A 27,774-nucleotide genomic window follows, 5' to 3' on the forward strand; every position below is an offset into this window, starting at 1 on the left:
AAAGGAAAATGTCAGGACATCTGTCCATGACCTGAATCTCAAGAGAAGGTGGGTCATGCAGCAAGACAACGACTCTAAGCACACAAGTCGTTCTACCAAAGAATGGTTAAAGAAGAATAAAGTTAATGTTTTGGAATGGTCAAGTCAAAGTCCTGACCTTAATCCAATCGAAATGTTGTGGAAGGACCTGAAGTGAACAGTTCATGTGAGGAAACCCACCAACATCCCAGAGTTGAAGCTGTTCTGTATGGAGGAATGGGCTAAAATTCCTCCAAGCCGGTGTGCAGGACTGATCAACAGTTACCGCAAATGTTTAGTTGCAGTTATCGCTGCACAAGGGGGTCACACCAGATACTGAAAGCAAAGGTTCACATACTTTTGCCACTCACAGACATGTAATATTGGATCATTTTCCTCAATAAATAAATGACCAAGTATAATATTTTTGTCTCATTTGTTTAACTGGGTTCTCTTTATCTACTTTTAGGACTTATGTGAAAATATGATGATGTTTTAGGTCATATTTATGCAGAAATATAGACAATTCTAAAGGGTTCACAAACTTTCAAGCACCACTGTAAATCCCTCCATGGTAAAATAGCCAGTGGGAGCAACTGGGAAAGAAATCAATCTGTTCAACAAACATCACAACTTCTTCAGCCTTCTAAAAATCTTGCAAAAGTCCCTCATGCAGTACTTGGAAAGTCCCTAAAATAACACATGCAGTACTTGGAAAGTCTTCATTGAAAAAGTAATTCCTTGCTTTCAGGTATAAATGATCCAAATGCTACACGCATGAAAAATTTTATGGACACTGAATTTTCTAAGCACATCTAATTGAATGTGTGAAATGTAGCCCGAAGCAGCACATACTGTACATTTCTAATTTCTATGGTTGTGACACTGAATAGAGGCTTTGCACCGTCACATGACCCCATAGCAATGGTAACTACGGTGTGCAAATCGTTTTGAATAAAATAAAGACATCAGATTTTCAGTTTTTTTTTTTTAATTTACCAAAAGTAATTCATCATCGGGGGGAAAAAATAGAGACATTTCTAAACATAGAAGGGAAAAATGGGGAAAAAAACATTCAGCAGGACTCGGTGTCAGACGCAGAGGTAAAAAAACCTATAGTCTGCTCACTTCATTTTCATGAAGGTAAGATAAAAAAAAAGTGATATTAAAAAGTGCATTTATATTTGGGGATCCTTTGGAGCGTGTTGTGCGTGTGCTTGGGAGCCAGTCATTATGGGAAACACTGGATGCTGATCTGAGCGCAATCAGCACACGCTGTAAGGACACTGTTTTCATAGAAACTTTGTTACGTATTGTGTCAGGTACGCGGCAGGAGACGGATCTACAACCCCGATTCCAAAAAAGTTGGGACAAAGTACAAATTGTAAATAAAAATGGAATGCAATAATTTACAAATCTCAAAAACTGATATTGTATTCACAATAGAACATAGACAACATGTCGAAAGTGAGACATTTTGAAATTTCATGCCAAATATTGGCTCATTTGAAATTTCATGACAGCAACACATCTCAAAAAAGTTGGGACAGGGGCAATAAGAGGCTGGAAAAGTTAAAGGTACAAAAAAGGAACAGCTGGAGGACCAAATTGCAACTCATTAGGGCAATTGGCAATAGGTCATTAACATGACTGGGTATAAAAAGAGCATCTTGGAGTGGCAGCGGCTCTCAGAAGTAAAGATGGGAAGAGGATCACCAATCCCCCTAATTCTGCGCTGACAAATAGTGGAGCAATATCAGAAAGGAGTTCGACAGTGTAAAATTGCAAAGAGTTTGAACATATCATCATCTACAGTGCATAATATCATCAAAAGATTCAGAGAATCTGGAAGAATCTCTGTGCGTAAGGGTCAAGGCCGGAAAACCATACTGGGTGCCCGTGATCTTCGGGCCCTTAGACGGCACTGCATCACATACAGGCATGTTTCTGTATTGGAAATCACAAAATGGGCTCAGGAATATTTCCAGAGAACATTATCTGTGAACACAATTCACCGTGCCATCCGCCGTTGCCAGCTAAAACTCTATAGTTCAAAGAAGAAGCCGTATCTAAACATGATCCAGAAGCGCAGACGTCTTCTCTGGGCCAAGGCTCATTTAAAATGGACTGTGGCAAAGTGGAAAACTGTTCTGTGGTCAGACGAATCAAAATTTGAAGTTCTTTATGGAAATCAGGGATGCCGTGTCATTCGGACTAAAGAGGAGAAGGACGACCCAAGTTGTTATCAGCGCTCAGTTCAGAAGCCTGCATCTCTGATGGTATGGGGTTGCATTAGTGCGTGTGACATGGGCAGCTTACACATCTGGAAAGACACCATCAATGCTGAAAGGTATATCCAGGTTCTAGAGCAACATATGCTCCCATCCAGACGACGTCTCTTTCAGGGAAGACCTTGCATTTTCCAACATGACAATGCCAAACCACATACTGCATCAATTACAGCATCATGGCTGCGTAGAAGAAGGGTCCAGGTACTGAACTGGCCAGCCTGCAGTCCAGACCTTTCACCCATAGAAAAAATTTGGCGCATCATGAAACAGAAGATATGACAAAAAAGACCTAAGACAGTTGAGCCACTAGAATCCTACATTAGACAAGAATGGGTTAACATTCCTATCCCTAAACTTGAGCAACTTATCTCCTCAGTCCCCAGACATTTACAGACTGTTGTAAAGAGAAAAGGGGATGTCTCACAGTGGTAAACATGGCCTTGTCCCAACTTTTTTGAGATGTGTTGTTGTCATGAAATTTAAAATCACCTAATTTTTCTCTTTAAATGATACATTTTCTCAGTTTATACATTTGATATGTCATCTATGTTTTATTCTGAATAAAATATGGAATTTTGAAACTTCCACATCATTGCATTCCGTTTTTATTTACAATTTGTAATTTGTCCCAACTTTTTTGGAATCGGGGTTGTAAGTGCAGGAAGAGTGTTTATTAGCAGGTGTGATATTTACGAATAAATAAATAAATATCACACACAAACGAAACCGAAAACAGAGTCATAAACATTGCTACAAATAAACATGACTGTGATAAGAATAATACTTCACAAAGCCTCAGTGCCCTTACAGCGTGTGCGGATTGCACTCAAATCAGCATCAGGTGTTTCCCGTAATGACTGGGTTCCAAGTGCATGCATAATGCGTTCCGAAGGATCCATACATCCGTTCTACAGGGTCGCAGGCAAGCTGGAGCCTATCCCAGCTGACTACAGGCGAAAGGCGGGGTACACCCTGGACAAGTCGCCAGGTCATCGCAGGGCTGACACATAGACACAGACAACCATTCACACTCACATTCACACCTACGGTCAATTTAGAGTCACCAGTTAACCTAACCTGCATGTCTTTGGACTGTGGGGGAAACTGGAGCACCCGGAGGAAACCCACGCAGACACGGGGAGAACATGCAAACTCTGCACAGAAAGGCTCTCGACGGCCATTGGGCTCAAACCAAGGACCTTCTTGCTGTGAGGCGACAGCACTAACCACTACACCACCGTGCCGCCATTCCGAAGGATCCCCAACTGTAAACACACTTTTTAACATTACTTTTTTAAAATTCTTACCTTTGTGGAAATGAAATGATAAGACCATAGGGTTTCTGACCTCTCCGTTCGACACAGAGTCGTGTAGGAAATGTGTTTTTTTCCCCAATTTTCCCTTTTACGTTTAGAAATTTCTCTAGTTTTTTTCCCCTGATGATGAATTACTTTTGGTAAATTAAAAAATCTGATGTCTTTGTTTCGTACAGAACGATTTGCACATCCAAAAATGCGGCAAAACCTTCCAATACCGATCAGTAACAACTAACTCGGCTGAATGAAGCACTACAAGCGTGCCTCCTGTCATGGTGGTGTAGTTACCGTTGCTATGGGGGTCACGTGACGGTACAAAACCTCTATTTGCGTCTATTTTTAAAAAATGTAGCCTAATTTAAAATGAGCATGAATAAATATTCATGTTGAAAACAGATCTACATGTTAAACATATATATACTACCGTTCAAAAGTTTGGGGTCACTTTGAGCATGAATAAATATTCATGTTGAAAACAGATCTACATGTTAAACATATATATACTACCGTTCAAAAGTTTGGGGTCACTTTTTTTTTTCTTTGTCCTTATTTTTCAAAGAAAAGCACTGTTCTTTTCAATGAAGATCACTTTAAACTAATCAGAAATACACTCTATACATTGCTAATGTGGTAAATGACTATTCTAGCTGGTTTTTGGTGCAATATCTCCATAGGTGTATAGAGGCCCATTTCCAGCAACTCTCACTCCAGTGTTCTAATGGTACAATGTGTTTGCTCATTGCCTCAGAAGGCTAATGGATGATTAGAAAACCCTTGTACAATCATGTTAGCACAGCTGAAAACAGTTGAGCTCTTTAGAGAAGCTATAAAACTGACCTTCCTTTGAGCAGATTGAGTTTCTGGAGCATCACATTTGTGGGGTCGATTAAATGCTCAAAATGGCCAGAAAAATGTCTTGACTATATTTTCTATTCATTTTGCAACTTATGGTGGTAAATAAAAGTGTGACTTTTCATGGACAACACTAAATTGTCTGGGTGACCCCAAACTTTTGAACGGTAGTGTATGTGATGAAACACAGTAACCTGATGAACTGATACTGTGTACCAACCACACTGCACAAGTTAAATATGATTTAAATGTCATCAGAATGCATTCACTCTCTTCCTGCCAGCCACCGTATTCAACAACAAAGCAGAATTTCATCTCATCTCATCTCATTATCTCTAGCCGCTTTATCCTGTTCTAAGGGTCGCAGGCAAGCTGGAGCCTATCCCAGCTGACTACGGGCGAAAGGCGGGGTACACCCTGGACAAGTCGCCAGGTCATCACAGGGCCGACACATAGACACAGACAACCATTCACACTCACATTCACACCTACGGTCAATTTAGAGTCACCAGTTAACCTAACCTGCATGTCTTTGGACTGTGGGGGAAACCGGAGCACCCGGAGGAAACCCACGCGGACACGGGGAGAAACATGCAAACTCCGCACAGAAAGGCCCTCGCCGGCCATGGGGCTCGAACCCGGACCTTCTTGCTTTGAGGCGACAGTGCTAACCACTACACCACCGTGCCGCCCCCAAAGTAGAATTAAAAAAAAAAAAAAGCTTATAAGAAAGCCATCTGGAGCACCACAGTCAAATAAATCAGAGACGGTACAGTATAGACTCTCAATACAGCAACTAAATTGTAGCGTGTCTCTCTATTAACGATGCTCCTTAAGCTGAAACTAGCTAACAAGCTGACATCACGCGTTTCATCAATAATCTGCTTTACCGTGAGCAATAGAGACAGTGCTGAGTGCATGCACTGAAGCACACTCACCTTAGCAATCACGTGACATGGAAAAATGAGTTACGCACCATGTCATCTGTTGCACAAAAGAGGAAAACATACATAACTAAATAAACAACAGTAATTCTGACAAAAAGTTGTAAGTACAAAAGGCCACATCCGTTGCTCTTTAGATAAGGTCATTGTGTAAGTCATGCAGGTAGGGTTTATCTCTCCATGGGAACAGGATGAACACTCACGAGATGGACACTGCTTTTCCCTTTCATTCTCTGTACTCCCTTATTACCTCAGGAACAGCGCACAGACAAGTCTGCCGACTGCAGGAATGAGCACATCATTCATGTGTCGCTGCAGTGAGTGGAAAAAGACGGGTGGGGGTGGAGGGTTAGCTGAGCCTTTCTAATATTATACACAGCTTAAATCCAGAGACTTATCCCATGCTCCTGGTAAGTGCTTCAATCACACTCATGGCATTAATACTGATGTATGCACAGGTCTTTCTTTCTGAAAGGTATCATTTAAACCTACAGTACCAGTCCAAACTTTGGACACACCTTCGAATTCAATAATTTTTCTTTATTTTTATGAATTAAAGGACACTTCATGTCTTAAAGTAATGATGGATGTTGTTTCTCTTTACTTAGTTGTTTGGTTGTTGGCATAATATGGATTACTACAGTTGTGGATGGAATAGGGCTATTTAGTGTACGTTTATGTACAGTGGTGCTTAAAAGTTTGTGAACCCTTTAGAATTTTCTATATTTCTGCAAAAAATGGCATAAAACATCTCAGATTTTCACACAAGTCCTAAAAGTAGATAAAGAAAACCCAGTTAAACAAATGAGACAAAAATATTATACTTGGTCATTTATTTATTGAGGAAAATGATCCAATATTACATATCTGTGAGTGGCAAAAGTGTGACCCCCTTATGCAGCAATAACTGCAACTAAATGTTTCCGGTAACTATTGATCAGTCCTGCACACCGGCTTGGAGGAATTTTAGCCCATTCCTCCGTACAGAACAGCTTCAACTCTGGGATGCTGGTTGGTTTCCTCACATGAACTGCTCGCTTCAGGTCCTTCCACAACATTTCGATTGGATTAAGGTCAGGACTTTGACTTGGCCATTCCAAAACATTAACTTTATTCTTCTTTAACCATTCTTTGGTAGAACGACTTGTGTGCTTAGGGTCGTTGTCTTGCTGCATGACCCACCTTCTCTTGAAATTCAGTTCGTGGACAGATGTCCTGATATTTTCCTTTAGAATTCCCTGGTATAATTCAGAATTCATTGTTCCATCAATGATGGCAAGCTGTCCTGGCCCAGATGCAGCAAAACAGGCCCAAAACATGATACTACCACCACCATGTTTCACAGATGGGATAAGGTTGTTATGCTGGAATGCAGTGTTTTCCTTTCTCCAAACTTAACGCTTCTCATTTAAACCAAATTGTTCAATTTTGGGCTCAGCCATCCACAAAACATTTTTCCAATAGCCTTCTGGCTTGTCCATGTGATCTTTAGCAAACTGCAGACAAGCAGCAAGTTTTTTTAGAGAGCAGTGGCTTTCTCCTTGCAACCCTGTCATGCACACCATTGTTGTTCAGTGTTCTCCTGATGGTGGACTCATGAACATTAGCCAATGTGAGAGAGGCCTTCAGTTGCTTAGAAGTTACCCTGGGGTCCTTTGTGACCTCGCCAACTATTACACGCCTTGCTCTTGGAGTGATCTTTGTTGGTCGACCACTCCTGGGGAGGGTAACAATGGTCTTGAATTTCCTCCATTTGTACACAATCTGTCTGACTGTGGATTGGTGGAGTCCAAACTCTTTAGAGATGGTTTTGTAACCTTTTCCAGCCTGATGAGCATCAACAACACTTTTTCTGAGGTCCTCAGAAATCTCCTTTGTTCGTGCCATGATACACTTGCACAAACATGTGTTGTGAAGATCAGACTTTGATAGATCCCTGTTCTTTAAATAAAACAGGGTGCCCACTCACACCTGATTTGTCATCCAATTGATTGAAAACACCGGACTCTAATTTCACCTTCAAATTAACTGCTAATCCTAGAGGTTCACATACTTTTGCCAGTCACAGATATGTAATATTGGATCATTTTCCTCAATAAATAAATGACCAAGTATCATATTTTTGTCTAATTTGTTTAACTGGGTTCTCTTTATCTACTTTTAGGACTTGTGTGAAAATCTGATGATGTTTTGGGTCATATTTATGCAGAAATATAGAAAATTCTAAAGGGTTCACAAACTTTCAAGCACCACTGTATTCAAATTAGACTGCCTTTCAGATTTTTCACGTTTAGGTCATAAAAAGAATTTTCCCCGACACCCAATTATTTTTGTTTCGTGGACCGAAAGCTACTGAATTCGAATCACAGACTTCCGATTTTATTACTTTTTTCCTAAAAGAACAATTAATGAATTAAGAGCCACGTGGCCCTAAATTCTCCGCTATTTTCTCCTGCTTCACCATGACCTCATTCAAGATACTACATCATGCATCACGTGGTGGGTTTTCCTTGTTTGCACAAGGCATTGTGGGATACAAATTTGAAACAGGAGAGAAAAATGGCAGACGTGAGTGTGCGAATGAAAATGAAAGACCGACTACAGAAACAGAAAGCGAGAAGAAAAGACGTTATGTTGCGAAGGAAAGGAAACGCAGGACCAAACTAATAAATATCGGCGGTCAGCGAGCACCTCGGTGTGATCAGCTGTTCGTTTAGCGACAGAATGATGTAACTGTCAGTGCACGGTCAAAGGTAAACCTGTAGATGGCAGTAATGCAACGCTGTGGATGCCAGCTGCTGTAAAACCCAAAAGAAAAAGAAGACGATGATGACTCAGGTAAGTGTACGCAAGCGCACACGGACTTCCTCTGTCTGCTTGACTGCGTGAAGCGAGCGATTTCATGCACATTATTTGCTCGGCAATCCCCTCAAATTAAATAACTTCCCAGCCACAGAATGGCCTTTTTTAATTTAAGATAAAAAAATAAGTTTATTTTTTATCTTAAATAAATTTAATTTATTACAATAATGTATTACAAAAATAAACATGCATCACAATGACCAAATTTCAGAGGGAACTAAATTTCACCGATTTTATGAAATCGAAAGGCCGCTTTACATTAAAGTGCCGTTCCACCATTGGATGTATTCTTTGGCATAAAATACAATATATTTTATGACAACATGACTAGACAGAGAAATCTTTTAGCTTCAAAATGATATATCAAACATAATTTTTTGACAACGACAAGTATATTAATTTTGCGACCAAAGTCACCTACCCTTTTAATTTCCGCGCGGTAGTGAAACGTGATGTCATCGGCAGGTTCCCCTTCTTGTGTACCACGTGTCGGTCTATTTTTAGACCAGGAAACCCCCAAAGTGAGAGAGTCATTTCTCCTCGTATATGGGGGCCAAAAAAATTGCGAAAAATTTTGAGTTAATCTTTCAGTTAGCTAGATTTATTGGTATTAGCTAGATTTATTGGTATTATTTTTATCACGTTCTATCCGCCATTGCTGATAATATGTGCCATGTCACACGTCACGTGGTACACAAGAAGGGGAACCTGCCGATGACATCACGCGCGGAAATTAAAAGGGTAGGTGACTTTGGTCGCAAAATTAATATACTTGTCGTTGTCAAAACATTATGTTTGATATATCATTTTGAAGCGAAAAGATTTCTCTATCTAGTGATACCATTTATATATGTTGTCAAAATATATTGTATTTTATGCCAAAGAATACATCCAATGGTGGAATGGCACTTTAAGAAGGCAAGAAATTGCACTAATTAACTTTTGACGAGGCGCCTGTTAATTGAAAAGTATTCCAGGTGACTACCTCATGAAGCTGGTTAAGATAATGTCAGTAGTGTGTAAAGCGTCATCAAGGTAAACGCACAGTTGCTACATGCCCCAGTACACAATCCTCCTCTGTCTTCTTTTCCTACAAGTTATGACAAAGTTATCCCCAAAGCTGTAATTCATGAACAGTCCACCCCACATACAGTACAATCTGCTGGTCTCTGTTTGATCACAAATCAATAAAGGTTTCACGACTCAACATTTCAGCAACTTCAAATTAATATAAGTGTCCCCTGCTGCCGATTTTCTGAATTGAGCTGAAATGTTCGTCTACTCCGCCAGCGCTGCCATGATTGAAAATCACATGATTGCATTAGAGGGCTGCAACGGGATGGGACTCCCACGGGACCTGCGGGATGCGGCGCAAAAGCATGCGGCGCGGGTCATTATTTGACAGCCTCCTGCGGGAGCGGGCGGGAATGGAGAGGTGTAGTCGCGGGAGCGGGCATAAGCATGTTCTCTGGAGTCCCGCAATGTAAATACATTTCACAAAATTATTCACTGTGTATTTGAAAAGTGTTTTTTTTTAACTGGGGAAGATATGTAGTAATTAGGTGATGAGCTAACTTCGGGTGTTTGAGCTACAGTCACCGCCAACAAAAAAGGTGACTTTTCAGGAATTTGCAGAATGGGAAGACGCAGGCACTACACGCCACTCGGAGATACCACTGGACACAGAGATACAGGACTATTTAAAAGTCAAGCTGGACGGCGAAGGATCACGCGGCCCAAAAGATGTTCTACTCTGGTGGAAGAAGCATTGCCACGAATTTCCTACTCTAAGCAAATTGGCACGTCACGTGCTTTGCGTTCCAGCATCAAGCGCACCATCGGAACGCGCTTTCAGTATCTGTGGCCGCATTCTGGAGCAGCGACGCAGTCTACTGAAGCCCACATCGGTGAACAACATTCTTTTCCTCCATGGGCATGTGTAGAAGCACAAGACACCCTCGGGAATATCAGGTGCAATTATTTTCATTTTATTAAAATGATAGGCAAGCTGTTAAAAGATGTAAACTTCTTTTGAAATTCCCTTTTCAATTCATCATGGGCATGTTTAGTAGCCAACACAGCCCCGCATAGTTTATACCTGCATTTTCGTTATTTTTCCATACTTATTTTTAATTTATTTAAGCACCTTCATTTATTAGGCTACTGATTTTTTTTTCAGTTTGTATTTTAAGGCTGTTGGCCAAGCTTTTCTAAATGACTCAAGCTGAGTCTACATCATGTAAACGCGTTTTGAGTGAGAATAAATGCACATTAAACAAATTGCAGTTGCTGTTTATTTTACTGGTTTTACTTTCTATAAATGCATTGTGCAATCAGTGCACATATTGTGAGGGAATCTCTGGCAGGCTAGAACGGAAGCACAACGAGCGTTTCGGGGAAATTACGGGATTTTAGCGGGGCGGGAGCGGGAGAAACCATAATATATGCGGGCGGGAGCGGGACGAAATATTAAATATTTCTGCGGGTGCGGGCGGGAGCGGGAAACAAACTAGCGGGAGTAAGCGGGAGCGGGAGGGAAAATCAGTCCCGCGCAGACCTCTAGATTGCATTCCTGCGTGCTAATTGGCCAAAGCTCAAGTGGTGTTCGTGAACGTTACGCGCCGTGCTGTCTTACCTATCAATATACCCAATCACCGTGCCCAAATAAACTTAAGAATAATGATTTGAAGCCACACAGTGTATCATAAATTTAGACTTTGTGCACTACTTGTTTAATTTCCAACCCTTCCATACCATGACACGGTGTATTGTGAGCCTTTAGTCCTGTTTTTGTTACTCGTTTTGACAGTTCACATTCAAAATATTGGTGCGTGGTTTCTTGCAGACGAATTCAACATCACTCACCTTTCAACCAATCAGCGTGCAGCAATGCATCACGTGATTTCCAAAATGGCAGCATCGGCGGAGTAGACTGGAAGTTTTCTTCTTAGTTGAAAAAAATCGACTGTTTGGATCAATATTATCGACTTGAATAACATGAATAACATGTTTTGCTGAGTAATCTTTACTGATTCATGATCAAAATAAGGTTGGTAGACTGGCCATGGAGCTAGCAGTTTCACAAAATACATGACTTTTAACACAGGAGCCCTCTGCTTTGGGATTTTTCCATGTAATAACTTGTAGGAAAAGAAGCCCAAGGAGGATTGTGTATTACGGCACTGTGGATAAACAGTAGCTACTTTGATGAATCTAAAATATGAAACATATATTTTTTTTACACTTTTTTTGTTTACCACATAATTCCATATATGTCCCATATGTTATTTCCTGGAGCGGTATGGTGGTGCAATGGTTCACACTGTCGCCTCACAGCAAGAAGGTTATGGGTTCGAGCCCAGCGGCCGACGGGGGCCTTTCTGTGTGGAGTTCGCATGTTCTCTCCATGTCTGTGTGGGTTTCCTCCGGGTGCTCCAGTTTCCCTCACAGTCCAAAGACATGCAGGTTACTGTAGGCTAACTGGTGGCTCTAAATTGACCGTAGGTGTGAATGTGAGTGTGAATGGTTGTCTGTGTCAGCCCTGCGATGACCTGGCGACTTGTCCAGGGTGTATCCCGCCTCTCGCCCATAGTCAGCTGGGATAGGCTCCAGCTTGCCTGTGGCCCTGTAGAAGAGGATAAGCGGCTCCAGATAATGGATGGATGTTATTTCCTAATTGTGACGTCTTCAGTATCGTTCTACAGTGTAGAAAATACAAAATACAGAAAAACCTATGAATGAATCGGTGTGTCCAGACTTTTGATAACACTGTATGTCATGCAGAGAAATACTAATGTGATGTATGAAAAGCTACAACAGAGGGTTTCTCTTTCAGGAAAAAGTCCCAGAAGAGCTCCATCCAGAGCTAGAACCATTACCCAACCCAATACACCCAAAGAAACCCTTTTTCCAAGAACATACAGTACAGCTTTTCATCGAAGTCATTTATCTCCTTTTTTCAAAGATTAAAAAAATCAATAGAAGGGGTTTTTTTTGCATCCACATTGTCTTATTTGCAGTAAACAAACATTAGTTAGGTTTAGTTTGGATTTTTGTGAAACCGAGTGCAACAGCACTACTATCAATCATAATAAAAAACACACAGAATGGTATGAAGCAAGGCTATGGGCATTGTCAAAGTCCTTAGAGGTAAGTCTCGCCACTCGGCAGCAGAGGTGGACAAAGTACCCAACTTCATTACTTAAGTGAAAGTACAGATCCCACTGGTCAAATTTTACTCCGATACAAGTGAAAGTTGTCCAGTCAAATTTTTACTTAAGTTAAAGTACTGAAGTACTTGCTTTTAAAAATACTTAAGTATTAAAAGTACATTTTCTGTCAGCGCATCGTTGTATTATTGCCACAACACTTACAAAACCTAATGCCGTGACCAAAGACAAAAATGTGAATTCACAAAATGAACGCATGCTGTGCCATCATGGTGGTTTAACGTTAAGCTAGCTAGTCAATGAAGCTCCACCTGACTTCTAGCAAACTCTTTTCAAACTCAAAATCATATCACGCTACTAGAAAAGAAAGAGTTCTACATTCTGTTTATTTGGCAAGATTATGCTAAAACATATTTCTGAAAGGACTTCAGATAAGTTAACGTTATTCATGTTAGCGTCACTCCGTTTTTACATGCTAACTAACAGTGTCCAAGTTAACTAGCTATGTGTAAACGTTAGCCGTGGACAAGGCGATGGCAACTTGGTGGGCAAATCCATAGAAAGTCATTTGACTAACCAGACTGCATAGCTATTGCAATGTTATCGCTAGCTCTAAAAGCACAGACTTCATTGCAAGCTTTCTCTTGGAACAAAACGTTTATATAACTCACTATGCTCCTGCAGGTTGGATGGCAAGTTTTTGTAGGCCGTGATGTGGTTCGTTTTTGGCAAACAAAGCAAACATTTAAAACGAAACGACTCTTTATTCCTTTCAGAAAACTGAAACATGGGTTCTAGGTAAAGTCACGGGTGCATGCATTCTTGAGAACCACCTCCTTCCATTCTGCCATCAACTGATCGTGTTCAAATAACGGTGCTGAGAAATTGAACTTGATTTTATAGTCTATGGACGTGACGTGACCCTAGTGATTACTGATAGTCTGTCTCAGTGTCACCTGTGCAAAATCCAATCACATAGAAAAAAAAATCCACTTTCAAAGCTGTTTCATAGTAACGAGTAACGAGGACCTTGACAGCAATGTAGTGGAGTAAAAAGTACGATATTTGTCTTTCAAATGTAGTGGCGTTAAAGTCATAAGTTTCCAAAAAAAATAATACTCAAGTACAGATACTCAAAAAGTGTCCTTAAGTACAGTACTCAAGTAAATGTACTTCGTTACTGTCCACCTCTGCTCGGCAGTCACCTCACCACTCGGCAGCCATCTCGGTAAGGGCTATTGGTGAAAGTACAGTGCGTCTGTACTATTTTCAGTGAAATACAGGGTTTCCATGATTTGCAACCTATAACATTCTGTTTTTATTTACATTTTACACAGTGTCCCAACTTTTTTTTTAAATGTGGTTGTATTATTATTATTACTACTACTACTAGTAGTAGTAGTAGTAGTAGTATTACCCCAATAGTTTAATTGTTGCCCTACTAATATATATTTAACAGTTATTCCATGAAATTGAGTTGTACATATAAGCCATGTACAATGAGATTGAGTGGAATAACTGTTTTATTCTATCCACATTCACTGGATTTTGAGAAACAGAGCATTTTTAGTTTTATTTTTTGCAAATTCGATAAATAAAAACTTTATACAAAATGTCAGACAAAATCATTTCCACTTAGAATGTAAACAAACTGGCAAAATGACAGTAGCAATTTGTGGAAAGGCTATAATAATAATCATAATTTTTGGAAAATAAAAAAGATACGTTCTTACCATCAAATACTTTTAGTCCATATTTTATTGATATTTTTGTATTTTGGGGGGCTTTGTTTTCGAGTTCAGTTTTTATTTCGTCGTCTGTTGGTTCAGCAAAATGCAACATCATTTTGTTTTTCTCTACTCACGGTATATGAGCTGATAACCTGGTAGTAGAGTAGCCAATCAGAGCACGTGATTGCTCACATCCATTGAATGTGGATAGAATAATATATCATCAACCTATCTAATATCACCACCAGCTACTGGACTTATTTCGATAAATGTAGAAAAGCTCATCTCATCTCATCTGATCTCATTATCTCTAGCCGCTTTATCCTGTTCTACAGGGTCGCAGGCGAGCTGGAGCCTATCCCAGCTGACTACAGGCGAAAGGCGGGGTACACCCTGGACAAGTCGCCAGGTCATCACAGGGCTGACACATAGACACAGACAACCATTCACACTCACATTCACACCTACGGTCAATTTAGAGTCACCAGTTAACCTAACCTGCATGTCTTTGGACTGTGGGGGAAACCGGAGCACCCGGAAGAAACCCACACGGACACGGGGAGAACATGCAAACTCCACACAGAAAGGCCCTTGCCGGCCACGGGGCTCGAACCCGGACCTTCTTGCTGTGAGGCGACAGCACTAACCACTACACCACCGTGACCCCCTGTAGAAAAGCTAATAAATAAAATGAATCTTGGACAAATCACTAATTCTACAAAGAGTGCCAGCTGAATCATGCATTTGGGTACTTTGAAGAAAATAAGCATTAATGTCTCCATTAGAAACATCTCTATGCTAATCGTAACTGCTTGTAAGCTACATTTCCAGTACTTTCTTCTCAAACTTCTAGTGCTAGGAGTGTGTTCTTAGTCGGAAATTAAGTGAGCCATAGTGTAATATTAATTTGCAGATGTTGTATTAAAATCACAGAAAATACATATTTGACATTCAGTAGATAAGTGGCAAACTGCTCTAGTGAGTGGAAAAGGTACAACCAATTCTATTCTAAGCCTTTTTTTTTTTAATGGCTGATGTAGAGCAAGAAAGTTTAACCTGGGCATGGGTATTCAAACCATTGGTTGTTGCTCTGAATGCTGTTCTAGCAGGGGTTAATAACATGAGATGCATGTATATATAGAACATAGTGTATAGTCTTTAGTGCATGTACATCACTGAGATAGCTGTGGTCCTGGAGTGACCCTGTCCTACATATTTGCTTGCTTTCTCCTGTTCTAACCCTACAATGTACAGTACAAGCAGGGGTTCTCCAGGACCAGGGTTGGAACCCATTGCTCTAGGTAGCCATTTACATATTTGAAATCTTTCACTTTAAAGATCATTCTTCCATGTAGTATGGCTTGCTATAGCAAAGCATGCACAATAAAACAAGCTTAAAAACTTAAAAAGTCATGATCCATGCCACAAGATGAACTTTTGCATGTCGTGATGTTTATTATCATCAGACGACAATGTGTCATCAAGTGACATGCTTATAGCAAGCCATATAATATTATGAAGCATTCATCTCATCTCATCTCATTATCTCTAGCCGCTTTATCCTTCTACAGGGTCACAGGCAAGCTGGAGCCTATCCCAGCTGACTACGGGCGAAAGGCGGGGTACACCCTGGACAAGTCGCCAGGTCATCACAGGGCTGACACATAGACACAGACAACCATTCACACTCACACCTACGGTCAATTTAGAGTCACCAGTTAACCTAACCTGCATGTCTTTGGACTGTGGGGGAAACCGGAGCACCCGGAAGAAACCCACACGGACACGGGGAGAACATGCAAACTCCACACAGAAAGGCCCTTGCCGGCCACGGGGCTCGAACCCGGACCTTCTTGCTGTGAGGCGACAGCACTAACCACTACACCACCGTGACCCCCTGTAGAAAAGCTAATAAATAAAATGAATCTTGGACAAATCACTAATTCTACAAAGAGTGCCAGCTGAATCATGCATTTGGGTACTTTGAAGAAAATAAGCATTAATGTCTCCATTAGAAACATCTCTATGCTAATCGTAACTGCTTGTAAGCTACATTTCCAGTACTTTCTTCTCAAACTTCTAGTGCTAGGAGTGTGTTCTTAGTCGGAAATTAAGTGAGCCATAGTGTAATATTAATTTGCAGATGTTGTATTAAAATCACAGAAAATACATATTTGACATTCAGTAGATAAGTGGCAAACTGCTCTAGTGAGTGGAAAAGGTACAACCAATTCTATTCTAAGCCTTTTTTTTTTTTAATGGCTGATGTAGAGCAAGAAAGTTTAACCTGGGCATGGGTATTCAAACCATTGGTTGTTGCTCTGAATGCTGTTCTAGCAGGGGTTAATAACATGAGATGCATGTATATATAGAACATAGTGTATAGTCTTTAGTGCATGTACATCACTGAGATAGCTGTGGTCCTGGAGTGACCCTGTCCTACATATTTGCTTGCTTTCTCCTGTTCTAACCCTACAATGTACAGTACAAGCAGGGGTTCTCCAGGACCAGGGTTGGAACCCATTGCTCTAGGTAGCCATTTACATATTTGAAATCTTTCACTTTAAAGATCATTCTTCCATGTAGTATGGCTTGCTATAGCAAAGCATGCACAATAAAACAAGCTTAAAAACTTAAAAAGTCATGATCCATGCCACAAGATGAACTTTTGCATGTCGTGATGTTTATTATCATCAGACGACAATGTGTCATCAAGTGACATGCTTATAGCAAGCCATATAATATTATGAAGCATTCATATGAAGGGTTTTATAGTTACATAATAAAATACTATCCATAAAATGTTGCTACACATTTCATGACTTTGAATATGCGACTATGTAAATAGAAGAAAGAGCATGCATTTTACTTTCCGCTAGTGTATGAAATTGATTCCTCAGGCCTCTCTGGTCACATATATTTGAACAGTTCATCACAATTACTTAGAAACTAGAACTACCCAAAATGCAAGTGGCCAAGCAGTGAAAAACAACAAAAAATAACTGGAGGAATAGTGGAGCTAAAGGAGAAAAAAAAAGGATCAAATAGGGTAGGAAAAAGGGCATACTTTTCGCAACGGTGATTCAGATGACCGGACATTCTTGGGAGATGTCTGTGAAGAGATCAAGAGAATTAATGTCTTGTTGACTGCTCTTCAGAGATATCTCCTATGGTACTCTATTCGAATAGAAGTGTCAGTTCATTTTCATTTCATTTGTCACCAGGCCTATATTCTCCCAGGTTTCTGACAGCCTCAAAGCCACGTGTAGCCATCCTCAGTCCTCACTCTTTGCCTTACATCCTGTGCCCTAATTAGCACACATTTAGGCACTTTAAAATGCAACACTTGCAACTTATAGGCTCGTCATTTTTGATGAAAGTTTACTTGCTTTTTAGTATAGAGGACTTTCACATGACATCATTGCAACTGCGGAGTTGTTTACACGGCCATATTGCCTGGCAAGCTTTGTGTTTGACAACGACCGGCAGAAGTGTACGTGAGTGATCGTAAGCCAAATTCAGTGAACATCTACAGGTAAACTTGTAGGAGTTACATCTAAAAGAACAATCCCAGAGACCTGTAGTGCTTTTGGATGTAATAACAGACATGGAGATAAGCCTGGTTTAACTTTTCTCCGCTTCCTGGTGAACCCAGAAAGACAAGTAAAATGTCAAGCTGCAGTTAAACGGGGAGACTGGATGATAAAAACATTCCTGTGTGTGTGGAGAACATTTTATATCAGGTTAATGTAAAAGCTTTGTGCAACATTAAAATGCAGATCTGGATGTGGGCTTTGGATGCGATATATTTTATTAGACCTAATGCTTGGCGAAACTAGCAGCATGTTAGTTATGTACTGATAATATAGATGAGGTTAAACACCATAAAATATGCTAGATCTAGGCCCTGGCTTGTTTATTACTACTAGAAGTCCACGTTTGAGCTTACCTTTGTCATAATCAGTTTTTTTTTTTTTTAATCAGAAATTTCCCATAACATTCCAGCACGAAACCTGACTCAAAATATCGGTCGGCATCTGTACGTTTATATTTTCCAGTGTATTTAAAAGTCCCAAATACAAAATAGTTCAGGATGTTGTACTGTCCCAAATCTGGTAGCTGGTTTGCTGAACACTTTTCAAGTGAAATAAATACATTTGTGGGTTAATTAAGAAGAAGAAGAAGAAGCCTTTATTTTTGTCACATTCCTCCTCTGCAATTTACAGAGAGAGAGAGAGAGAGAGAGAGAGAGAGAGAGAGAGAGAGAACAGTGGGCAGAATTTTTGTGAACATTTGTGGGTAAATTATGGATCTGTGATGTCTGCATGATTCAGATTTTGGATGTAACGCGATCTGCTGGTATAATCTAAATTTTATCATTTCAGAGAGATTGTACTGACTGCAGCCCTCTCGATTTTCTTCATTACCTGTCATAGCTATGGTTCTTTGTTTGCCCAGCAATATGGCAGACATTACGTGATAAACAAAAATCCGTAAAGTCAATGAAAGTCCTCTACACAATTTGGCTTCAGATTTTCAATGATATCATTCTGTATTTCATTGATTCTCTCAGATTCTTAAGAATATGGCACAACTGTGACTCTGTCCAGCAAAAACTCAGTGACCGGGTAACAGTATTATTCAAATAGGCAACCAAGACACCAAGGATAATGCTTAACATTTTGCCACCATCACCATGCTTCATTGTGGGTATGATGTTCTCAGGTTTTGAGCAGTGTTGGGTTTCCCTTAAATACATTATCCTTTGGGTCAAAACAAAAAGATTCAATTTTGGTCTTTGGTCAGTTTTGATCAGACCAGAGAACCTTTTTCCATATTTCCTGAAACTTAACATGCTTCTTCATAAACTGCAAATGGAAAGTCAAAAATGGTCCACAAGTCTTCCATAAGGCCCATCTATGGTTGTCCTGTTAACATCTTCTCCCATCTGATCTGTGGATCTCTCCAGCTCCTTCAGTTACCCTTGGCTTCTTGGTTGCTTCTCTGATTGATGCATCCCTTACCCAGTCACTGACTTTTAATGCACAGCCTTCTCTAAACAGAATTGTTGTTGTACCATATTCGCTCAATTTGTAAAGTAATGAATTAAATATAGTGCCCTTCAAAATTATTAGCACCCCATTGTCAAGATTAGTAGAAAGGGTTAGAAAAAATCCACCTTTTGGTGAAGTAGCTTCATCTCACACTGAAAAAATGAGGAAAATCCATCCTTTGATTGAAATAAATTTATTCAGAGAAAAACAAATCCCTCATCAAGAAATAATTATTTTCAACAAAAATACGTGACTATTATTGGCACCCCTGGAAATGATAGTGAACACAGTGCAACTGAAGCATGTTTCCCATTTCAATTATACAGTATTTTTGAGTTGATTGGAGAGTGTAGGAACTTTCAAGCTGTAATCCATGACTTCCCGATTAACTGGGGAACAAATATGAGGTGACACATGCCCCTTTTCCACCAAAGCAGTTCCAGGGCTGGTTCGGGGCCAGTGCTTAGTTTGGAACCGGGTTTTCTGTTTCCACTGACAAAGAACTGGCTCTGGGGCCAGAAAAACTGGTTCCAGGCTAGCACCAACTCTCTGCTGGGCCAGAGGAAAGAACCGCTTACGTCAGCGGGGGGGGGCGGAGTTGTTAAGACCGACAACAATAACAAGACCGCGAAAGATCGCCATTTTTAAGCGACGAGAAGTAGCAGCTGTACAAACACAAAGTCATCCATTATTATTATTGTTGTTGTTGCTGCTGCTTCTTCCGCGTTGTTTTTGCTTCGATATTCGCACCAAGGTTTATGCAAACGTAGCGACGTAACTGACGTATACAGCGACGTAATGACATATACAATGACGTAACTGACGTATACAGCGACGTAATGATGTGTCTTCTCTTAGCACCGCGAGCGATGGAAAAGCAAGCTGGTTCTCACCTGGCTCGCAAGTTGAACGAGTTGTGAACCAGCACCAGCACTGGCTCCAAACCAGCCCTGGAACTGATTTGGTGGAAAAGGGGTAATAGAGGCCGAATTCCCTTGGTTACCCACCAACATGGGAAAGATAAGCGAACACACAAACCAAATAAGGGAGAAGTGTGGACCGTCATAAGTCAGGGAATGGTTATTAAATAATAACTACTCACCTGAAAATGTCCATTTCTACTGTTAGGGGAATAATAAAAAAGGGGACACCAACTGGAACTGCTACAAACTTGTCTTGAAGAGAACCCAAGTTTATTTTGCCCCTACATACAATGAGGTAAAAATATTAGGGTTATCAAGTCTCCAAAACCACCATCAGATGTCACCTCCATGCCAACAGATTATTTGAAAGGTATGCCAGAGAAAAAGCCTTTTCTCTCAGTTAACCACAAACGTGAGTGCCTGGAGTTTGTGAAACACTCCTAAAACTTTGGCTGGAACTGTATTCTCTAGTCTGATGAAACAAAATGGAGCTTTTTGGCAATAAACACTCAAGATGGGTTTGGTGTAAAAGAAGGATGGCTATAATGAAAAGAACCCAATCCCAACTGTAAAATATGGTGGAGGTTCTATGATGTTGTGGGGCTGTTCTTCCTCCAATGGTGCTGGAAACCTTGTTAGGGTACATGGCGTCATGGACTCCATGAAATAGCATGACATTTTAAATCAAAATCTGTCTGCTTCTGCCAAGAAACTAACACTGGGTCGTTATTGGATCTTCCAGCAGGACAATGATCCGAAGCATATGTCCAAATCAACATAAAAATGGTTAAGTGTGTCATGCTCCGCCCCGGACTTCCACTCCGGAGATTTATTATCTCCCAGTTCAGCGCTATCCGGATCCGGGACGGGACTTTCATCTTGCCGGCATTCACTTCCTGGTTTGCTCTACTGTGTATAAAAAAGGCCGTTCTCAGACAGGGACCTTGCCAGAACGTCTCATTGTTTTTTCACGTCATCTGTGCGCCCTTATTGCTTCTTGGATTTTTGCTCTCTGTTTTGCCTGTTTCTTGTCACAGTCTTTTGCACTACATTTTTTGTCTTTTTTCATGTTTGTTGTGCTACGTTTTTGTCTCAAGTTTTTTGTCTGGACTATTTTTTATGCTAGCGTTTTTTGTCCTTGCCTGCCTCGTTTTTTGCCCCAAGTTTTTTCTGGATTATTTTTGGCTTATTTTTACCCCTCATCTCATCATCTCTAGCCACTTTATCCTGTTCTACAGGGTCGCAGACAAGCTGGAGCCTATCCCAGCTGACTACAGGCAAAAGGTGGGGTACACCCTGGACAAGTCGCCAGGTCATCACAGGGCTGACACACAGACACAGACAACCATTCATGCTCCCATTCACACCTATGGTCAATTTAAAGTCACCAGTTAACCTAACCTGCATGTCTTTGGACTGTGGGGGAAACTGGAGCACCCAGAGGAAACCCACGCGGACAAGACGCAAACTCCACACAGAAAGGCCCTCGCCGGCCATGGGGCTCGAACCTGGACCTTCTTGCTGTGAGGCGACAGCGCTAACCACTACACCACCATGCCACCCTATTTTTACTCCTATTAAATCTTTTTTATTATTGGATTTACTGGTCTGTGTTCTGCTCTTGGATCCTACTCACCACATCTCACCTCCCATAACAGTACATTCTGGCCAAATTGGATCCAGCAGAACTGAACCATCTGAGAACAGCTATGCAGCAGCAAGGAGCCCTCCTCAGGACCCACCAACAGGAACTCAAGCAGATCACCCAGAACCTGGCCACCCTGTCCAACTCACTCAACCTTTTAGCCACACAACTCCAGCACTCCGAAGCCATGCCTACCCCTGCCCAGCCGCCTCCTTCTTCACCTCCCGTCACCGCCACTCGCCATGAACTGAGACTTCCTTCGCCTCAGCCCTACAGCGGGGAACCAGGTACCTGCAGATCTTTTCTGTCTCAGTGTTCACTGATCTTGGAGCTACAACCTATGGCTTTCCCCACAGAATCCTCCCAGGTAGCTTATGTCATCACACTCCTCACCGGCAAGGCCAGGTAATGGGGAACTGCGGTCTGGCACGGTGACGCGTCCTTTTGTACCAGCTTCAAGGAGTTCTCTGAGGAAATGAGGTGAAGATTAGACTGCTCTCTGTCCAGTCGGGAAGCGGCTAGGGAGCTCATGGAGCTGCAGCAGGGGCCCTGATCTACCTCAGACTATGCCATCAAGTTCTGGATGTTGGCAGTGTCATGCGACTGGAATGAGAGTGCCCAGGTCGACGCGTTCCTACATGGTTTGTCTGACATCATCAAGGATGAAATGGTATCTCGGGAACTGCCGTCAGACCTCGTAAATCGTATCAACGCTCGGGTCCTACAATGGAGGAGAGAAAAGAGCCGCCTCAGCTTCAACTTCTCTCCACCTCCCGCCTCGTCTGTCGAACCCATGCAGGTAGATTGGGTACAGGTGTCAGTGGAGGAACGACTGTGCCGGCAGAACACGGGGGCTTGCTTCTACTGTGGTCAGCAAGGACACATCTTCTGAGCCTGCCCTCTAAAAAGGACGAGCCCACCAGTGAATCAAGGGGCCCTGGTGGGCAATGCTCGGAACCAGTCCCCTGCTGACTGACCGTTGCTCCCTGTTATCATCACACACAACAACTGGCATCACCACCTTCAGGCACTCGTCGACTCGGGGGCGGACAGAAACCTGATCTGCTCCGCCACCACCAAGGATCTCGGAATCCCGTTACTCGCCCTCGAGGTCTCGCTCACCATCCTGACACTCAATGGCACTGGCTTGACCACCATCACTCACCTCACCACCCCGCTCACCCTAAGGATTTCAGGCAGTCACTCTGAAACAATACAACTTCACGTCATGAATAACGTTCCCGTTATTCTTGTATTACCCTGGTTGATGCAGCACAACCCCCACTTAAACTGGACTGATCACACCATCTTAGGCTGGAGTCCTTCCTGCCTGGCCTCCTGCCTGAACTCCGCTCTGCCTCCTGCCAAACCACCACAGCCCTCAGCCAGTGAATTTCCCGACCTCTCTCACGTGCCTCCGGAATATCTGGACCTCAAGCCAGTTTTCGGTAAAACCCGAGCAATGTCCCTCCCTCCTCACAGGCCTTACGATTGCGGGATCAACCTCCTGCCCGGGACGGCTCCACCCAAGGGACATCTCTACTCTCTCTCACCCACCGAATGACAGCCCATGGAGAAATACATCACGGAGTCACTGGCAGCTGGGATCATCTGCCCTTCCTCCTCTCCAGCAGGGGCGGGGTTCTTCTTTGTCGAAAAGAAGGACAAGTCACTCCGTCCTTGCATTGACTATTGAGGTCTCAACACCATCATGGTCAAGAACCGCTACCCACTACCGCTCATGACCACAGCCTTCGAACTACTCCAGGGAGCTAAGGTGTTTACTAAACTGGACTTACGTAATACCGATCACCTAGTTAGGATCAGGGAAGGGGACGAGTGGAAGACGGCCTTCAACACCACCACAGGCCACTAGGAGTACCTCATAGTCCCTTTCGGCCTAACCAACGCACCCGCGGTATTCCAGGCGCTAATTAACAACGTCTTAAGGGACTTCCTTAACACCTTTGTTTTCATATACCTGGATGACATCTTGATTTTCTCTTGCTCCCTGGAGGAACATCGGGGTCATGTCCGGCAGGTCCTCCAACGCCTGCTAGAAAATAAACTGTTCATTAAGGCGGAGAAAAGCGAGTTCCACCAAAGCTCTGTCTCGTTCCTGGGGTTCATCATCACTCCATCGAAGATTCAAATGGACCCCTCAAGCTGAAGGCAGTCACGGACTGGCCCACCCCATCTTCAAGATGAGAGCTCCAACGCTTCCTAGGATTCACCAACTTCTACAGGCACTTCATTCGCAACTTCAGCATGGTGGCCGGACCTCTCTCAGCCCTGACCTCGACCAAGACCCAATTCAAGTGGGGGGAGGAAGCAGAGAAAGCCTTTTCCATGCTCAAGCACAGGTTTACCACAGCACCCATTCTCACCATACCCAATCCAACCAAGCAGTTTATTGTCAAGGTCGACGCTTCCGAGTCAGGGGTCAGAGCTATACTATCCCAGAGGGCCACTGACGACAAGGTCCACCCATGTTCCTTCTTCTCCTGCCAGCTATTCCCAGCTGAACGGAATTCAGACATCAGCGACTGAGAACTACTGGCTGTTAAACTAGCCTTGGAGGAGTGGAGGCACTGGCTCGAGGGGTCGGAGCTCCCCTTCCTAGCCTGGACCGACCATAAGAATCTTCCCACCAAGAGGAGTCCAAGCCGCCCGAGACCGTCCTTCCTCCATTCTGCCTGATGGAAGCCACCATTCTAGAGGTTGAGACGCTCATGCAGAAGGCCCTGGAGTAGGACCCCGGTGAAGGTAACCCCAACAACATTCCTCCTAACCGTCTGTTTGTTCCAAGTCCTGTGCGAACCCAGGTGCTGCAGTGGGGTCATGGCTCCAAGCTGGCCTGTCATCCAGGAGCTGCCCGAACCCTGGCACTCATCCAGCAGCGCTTTTGGTGGCCATCAATCAAGGAGGACGTCCAGGAGTTCATGGCAGCCTGTGACACATGCTCCCGGAACAAGACAGCCAATCAACCCCCTGCCGGCTTGCTAAGTCCCCTCCCGACTCCACATTGACCTTGGTCTCACATCTCCCTGAACTTCATCACAGGACTCCCCAACTCAGGTGGCAACACATGCATCCTCACTGTCATTGACCGTTTCTCCAAGACTGTCCATTTCATTCCTCTGCCCAAGCTCCCCTCAGCCAAAGAAACCGCAGAATTACTTGTCCACCACGTTTTCCGTCTACATGGACTACCCACCGACATCGTTTCTGATCAGGGTCCTCAGTTCACTGCACAGTTCTGGAGGGCCTTCTGCAAACTCATCGGGGCCACTCAGGCTTCCACCTACAGACCAACGGCCAGGCAGAACGGGCGAACCAGGCTTTGGAGGTTGCACTCAGGTGCATGGCGTCCAGGGATGCCAGTTCTTGGAGCAAGTACCTACCCTGGATCAAGTATGTACATACCACTCTCCCTTCCTCTGCCACAGGTCTCTCTCCGTTCCAGTGCTCACTAGGTTACCAACCACCACTGTTCCCCAGCCAAGAGGAGGAGGTCGCCGTACCCTCAGCTCTTTATACGCCACTGCAGGAGGACGTGGGCGTTGGCCCGGAGAAGACTCATTCGCTCTGCACTCGTATCCAAGAGGCAGGCCGACAAACGTCGCTCCAAGGCACCCACCTACCGAGTAGGTCAACGAGTTATGCTCGCCACGTGCCACCTGCCACTTACGGTAGGACCGTCTCTCGCAAGCTAGCACCCAGGTTCCTTGGACCCTTCCTCATCAAGAAGGTAATCAACCCATGTTCTGTTAGACTGGCATTACCACTCACCATGCGACCTGCTCACCCTACCTTTCATGTATCTCAGCTTAAACCTCTGGTCTCCATGTCCTTTGCAAAAGAGAGGGCCTTGGACTTGGATGATCTGGAGATATCGTGTAAAGAGGAATTTTCTAGGATGCCCTGCTCTGTATCTCCAACCTTATAAAATGCTATAGGAGAGACTCAGCACTGTTTTACTGGCAAAGGAAGGCTGTACAAAATAAATGCAAGGGTACCAGTAATAGTGGCATGCGTTTTTGTTGCAAATAATTATTTCTTGATGAAGGATTTGTTTTTCTCTGAATAAATGTATTTCAAGCAAAGGTTGGATTTTTTTAGTGTGAGATGACGCGACTTCACCAAAAGATGTGTTTTTTTCTTCTTCTAAGATTATACTAATCTTTACAAGAGGTACCAATAATTGCGGAGGGCATTATAGTACTCCACAGGATGTTTTAATAAAGAATCCTTGATTGATACTTTTCCAGATCTTTGTCCTTGGTCTTCATGAGGTACGTGCTCAGACAAAATCTGGTGACTTCCATGAACAGGTGTATTTATACTAAGATCATGTGACACTTTATTTGCACACAGGTGAACTCCAAGCAATTGATGGCAACTGCTTGCACCAGAACGATGCAGGTGAATACTGATGGAATCACTATTTTTAAAATCTTTTATTTGCAAATAATTTTGCAAAGTACATTGTCTGTCGTCCTTCCTAAACACTTCAATATCCTGAGCTACTTTGTTAGGATTCATGATATATATCGTGATTAAGATCATTTAATCCAAGTTTTTCGAATGTTACAAACTGTACGTAGAAATGTTCAAAGGAGGGAATATTTATGAACGCACTGTACACAAGATAACAACTGCATTCAATATTCTATGTAAAATGTAATAAATGTAGATATAATACACTGTTAACACAGTATTCGTAGAAAGTTTTACTATTGCTATAGCCTAGGTCACAACCGGACGTACGATTTTTTGGCCGTGCGATTTTTGGCGTTTCCCAAATCGCTGCGTTTTTTTTGTTCATGGAGAAAGACGCACGTTGGCCGTAAGTTTATCTTGCAACCTGAAAAAAACGTAAGCGCCCGTAGAGTTTGTTTGACATGACAAAGAACCTCTGCGGCCGGTCTGCGGCCAATCTACGGCTCGAAAATCAGCACGTCACACGCACGCCCTCCGTGCGTTTCACGCGCGCCCTCCGTGCGTTTCTTGCGTTTTTTGCATGTAGACCGGCCATAGAAGCACGTACGGCCGGTTGTGACCGAGGCTTATCTGAACATTGACATTAAGACAAAAATGTGTACAGGCACAGGACAAAAGGCAAAGCTACAGGACAGACCGCAGAGACAGACATAAGAGACAGCGGAAAGGAGTCAGGAGACGATGGCTACACTGACACTGTTTATGAAAACATAATAAAACAGTGACAGAACATGTATATACAAAAATCCATATTAACACTGACATTCATTATACAAGAGAAGCAAGAAGACAGTATAAGGTGGAGAAATTGTCCCTTTGGAAATTCACACAAGCCCATTCTGACTTTCCTATTATCTGATTTTTTTTTTTTTTTTTAGTTCAAAGGAATCGCTAACTCAGACTGACGCCTTCTCCCAGAAAGAGGTTATAAAAAATGTTGTGCACATAAAGGAGATCAAGAGAGAAGAAAAAAAAACAACAAAGACTCTCAGCGTAGAAGACTTGTGTACCTTCATAGGGGCCAGCTGAATGGGCGTGATGTAGGATGGGTCTACCATGGGTTTGGGCCGGTTGGCCGTGTCTGCCAGGAGGCTCTGCCATTGCTGAGGAAGCCCAGTGAACTTCTGCTCGCGGGGGTCAAACCCTGTGTGTACGCGATGCTCAAAGTTTGAGGGGGCCGAGATTTCCAGCCTTTTCTTCTTCTTTCCAAACATGTTGGAAAAGCTGGACAGACCTAGAAGCACAGAAATCAGAACATTAAAATATAACATGCATTGCATGGTTTAAGGCTTTGTAATGAAATCAAGAACAAACAATCAAAATTCAAATATCAAAAAATGAAGAAAAAAAAATTCAGGTCATGTGACAGGGGACATGGATTAAGGACCATCAATGTTTCATCAAGCAACCTAAACACACTATGAGAATATTCTGTATGAACTGATTTTTTTCTTTTCTTTCTTTCTT

At 42.5% G+C, this 27,774-nt stretch overlaps 1 protein-coding gene across 1 annotated transcript in view; it reads right to left on the bottom strand.

The window, feature by feature from the left end:
* pak5 (p21 protein (Cdc42/Rac)-activated kinase 5) overlaps positions 1-27,521 on the bottom strand; it is a 118,140-nt gene extending 90,619 nt beyond the window's left edge. Inside the window, exon 1 of the mRNA XM_060917765.1 lies at positions 27,318-27,521. Within this exon, the coding sequence (XP_060773748.1) occupies positions 27,318-27,521 (204 nt within the window). The remainder of the gene's footprint in view (positions 1-27,317) is intronic.
* Positions 27,522-27,774: the final 253 nt, after the last annotated feature.

The sequence above is a fragment of the Neoarius graeffei genome, chromosome 3 (genome assembly GCF_027579695.1).
Source record: "Neoarius graeffei isolate fNeoGra1 chromosome 3, fNeoGra1.pri, whole genome shotgun sequence".
Classification (NCBI taxonomy): domain Eukaryota; kingdom Metazoa; phylum Chordata; class Actinopteri; order Siluriformes; family Ariidae; genus Neoarius; species Neoarius graeffei.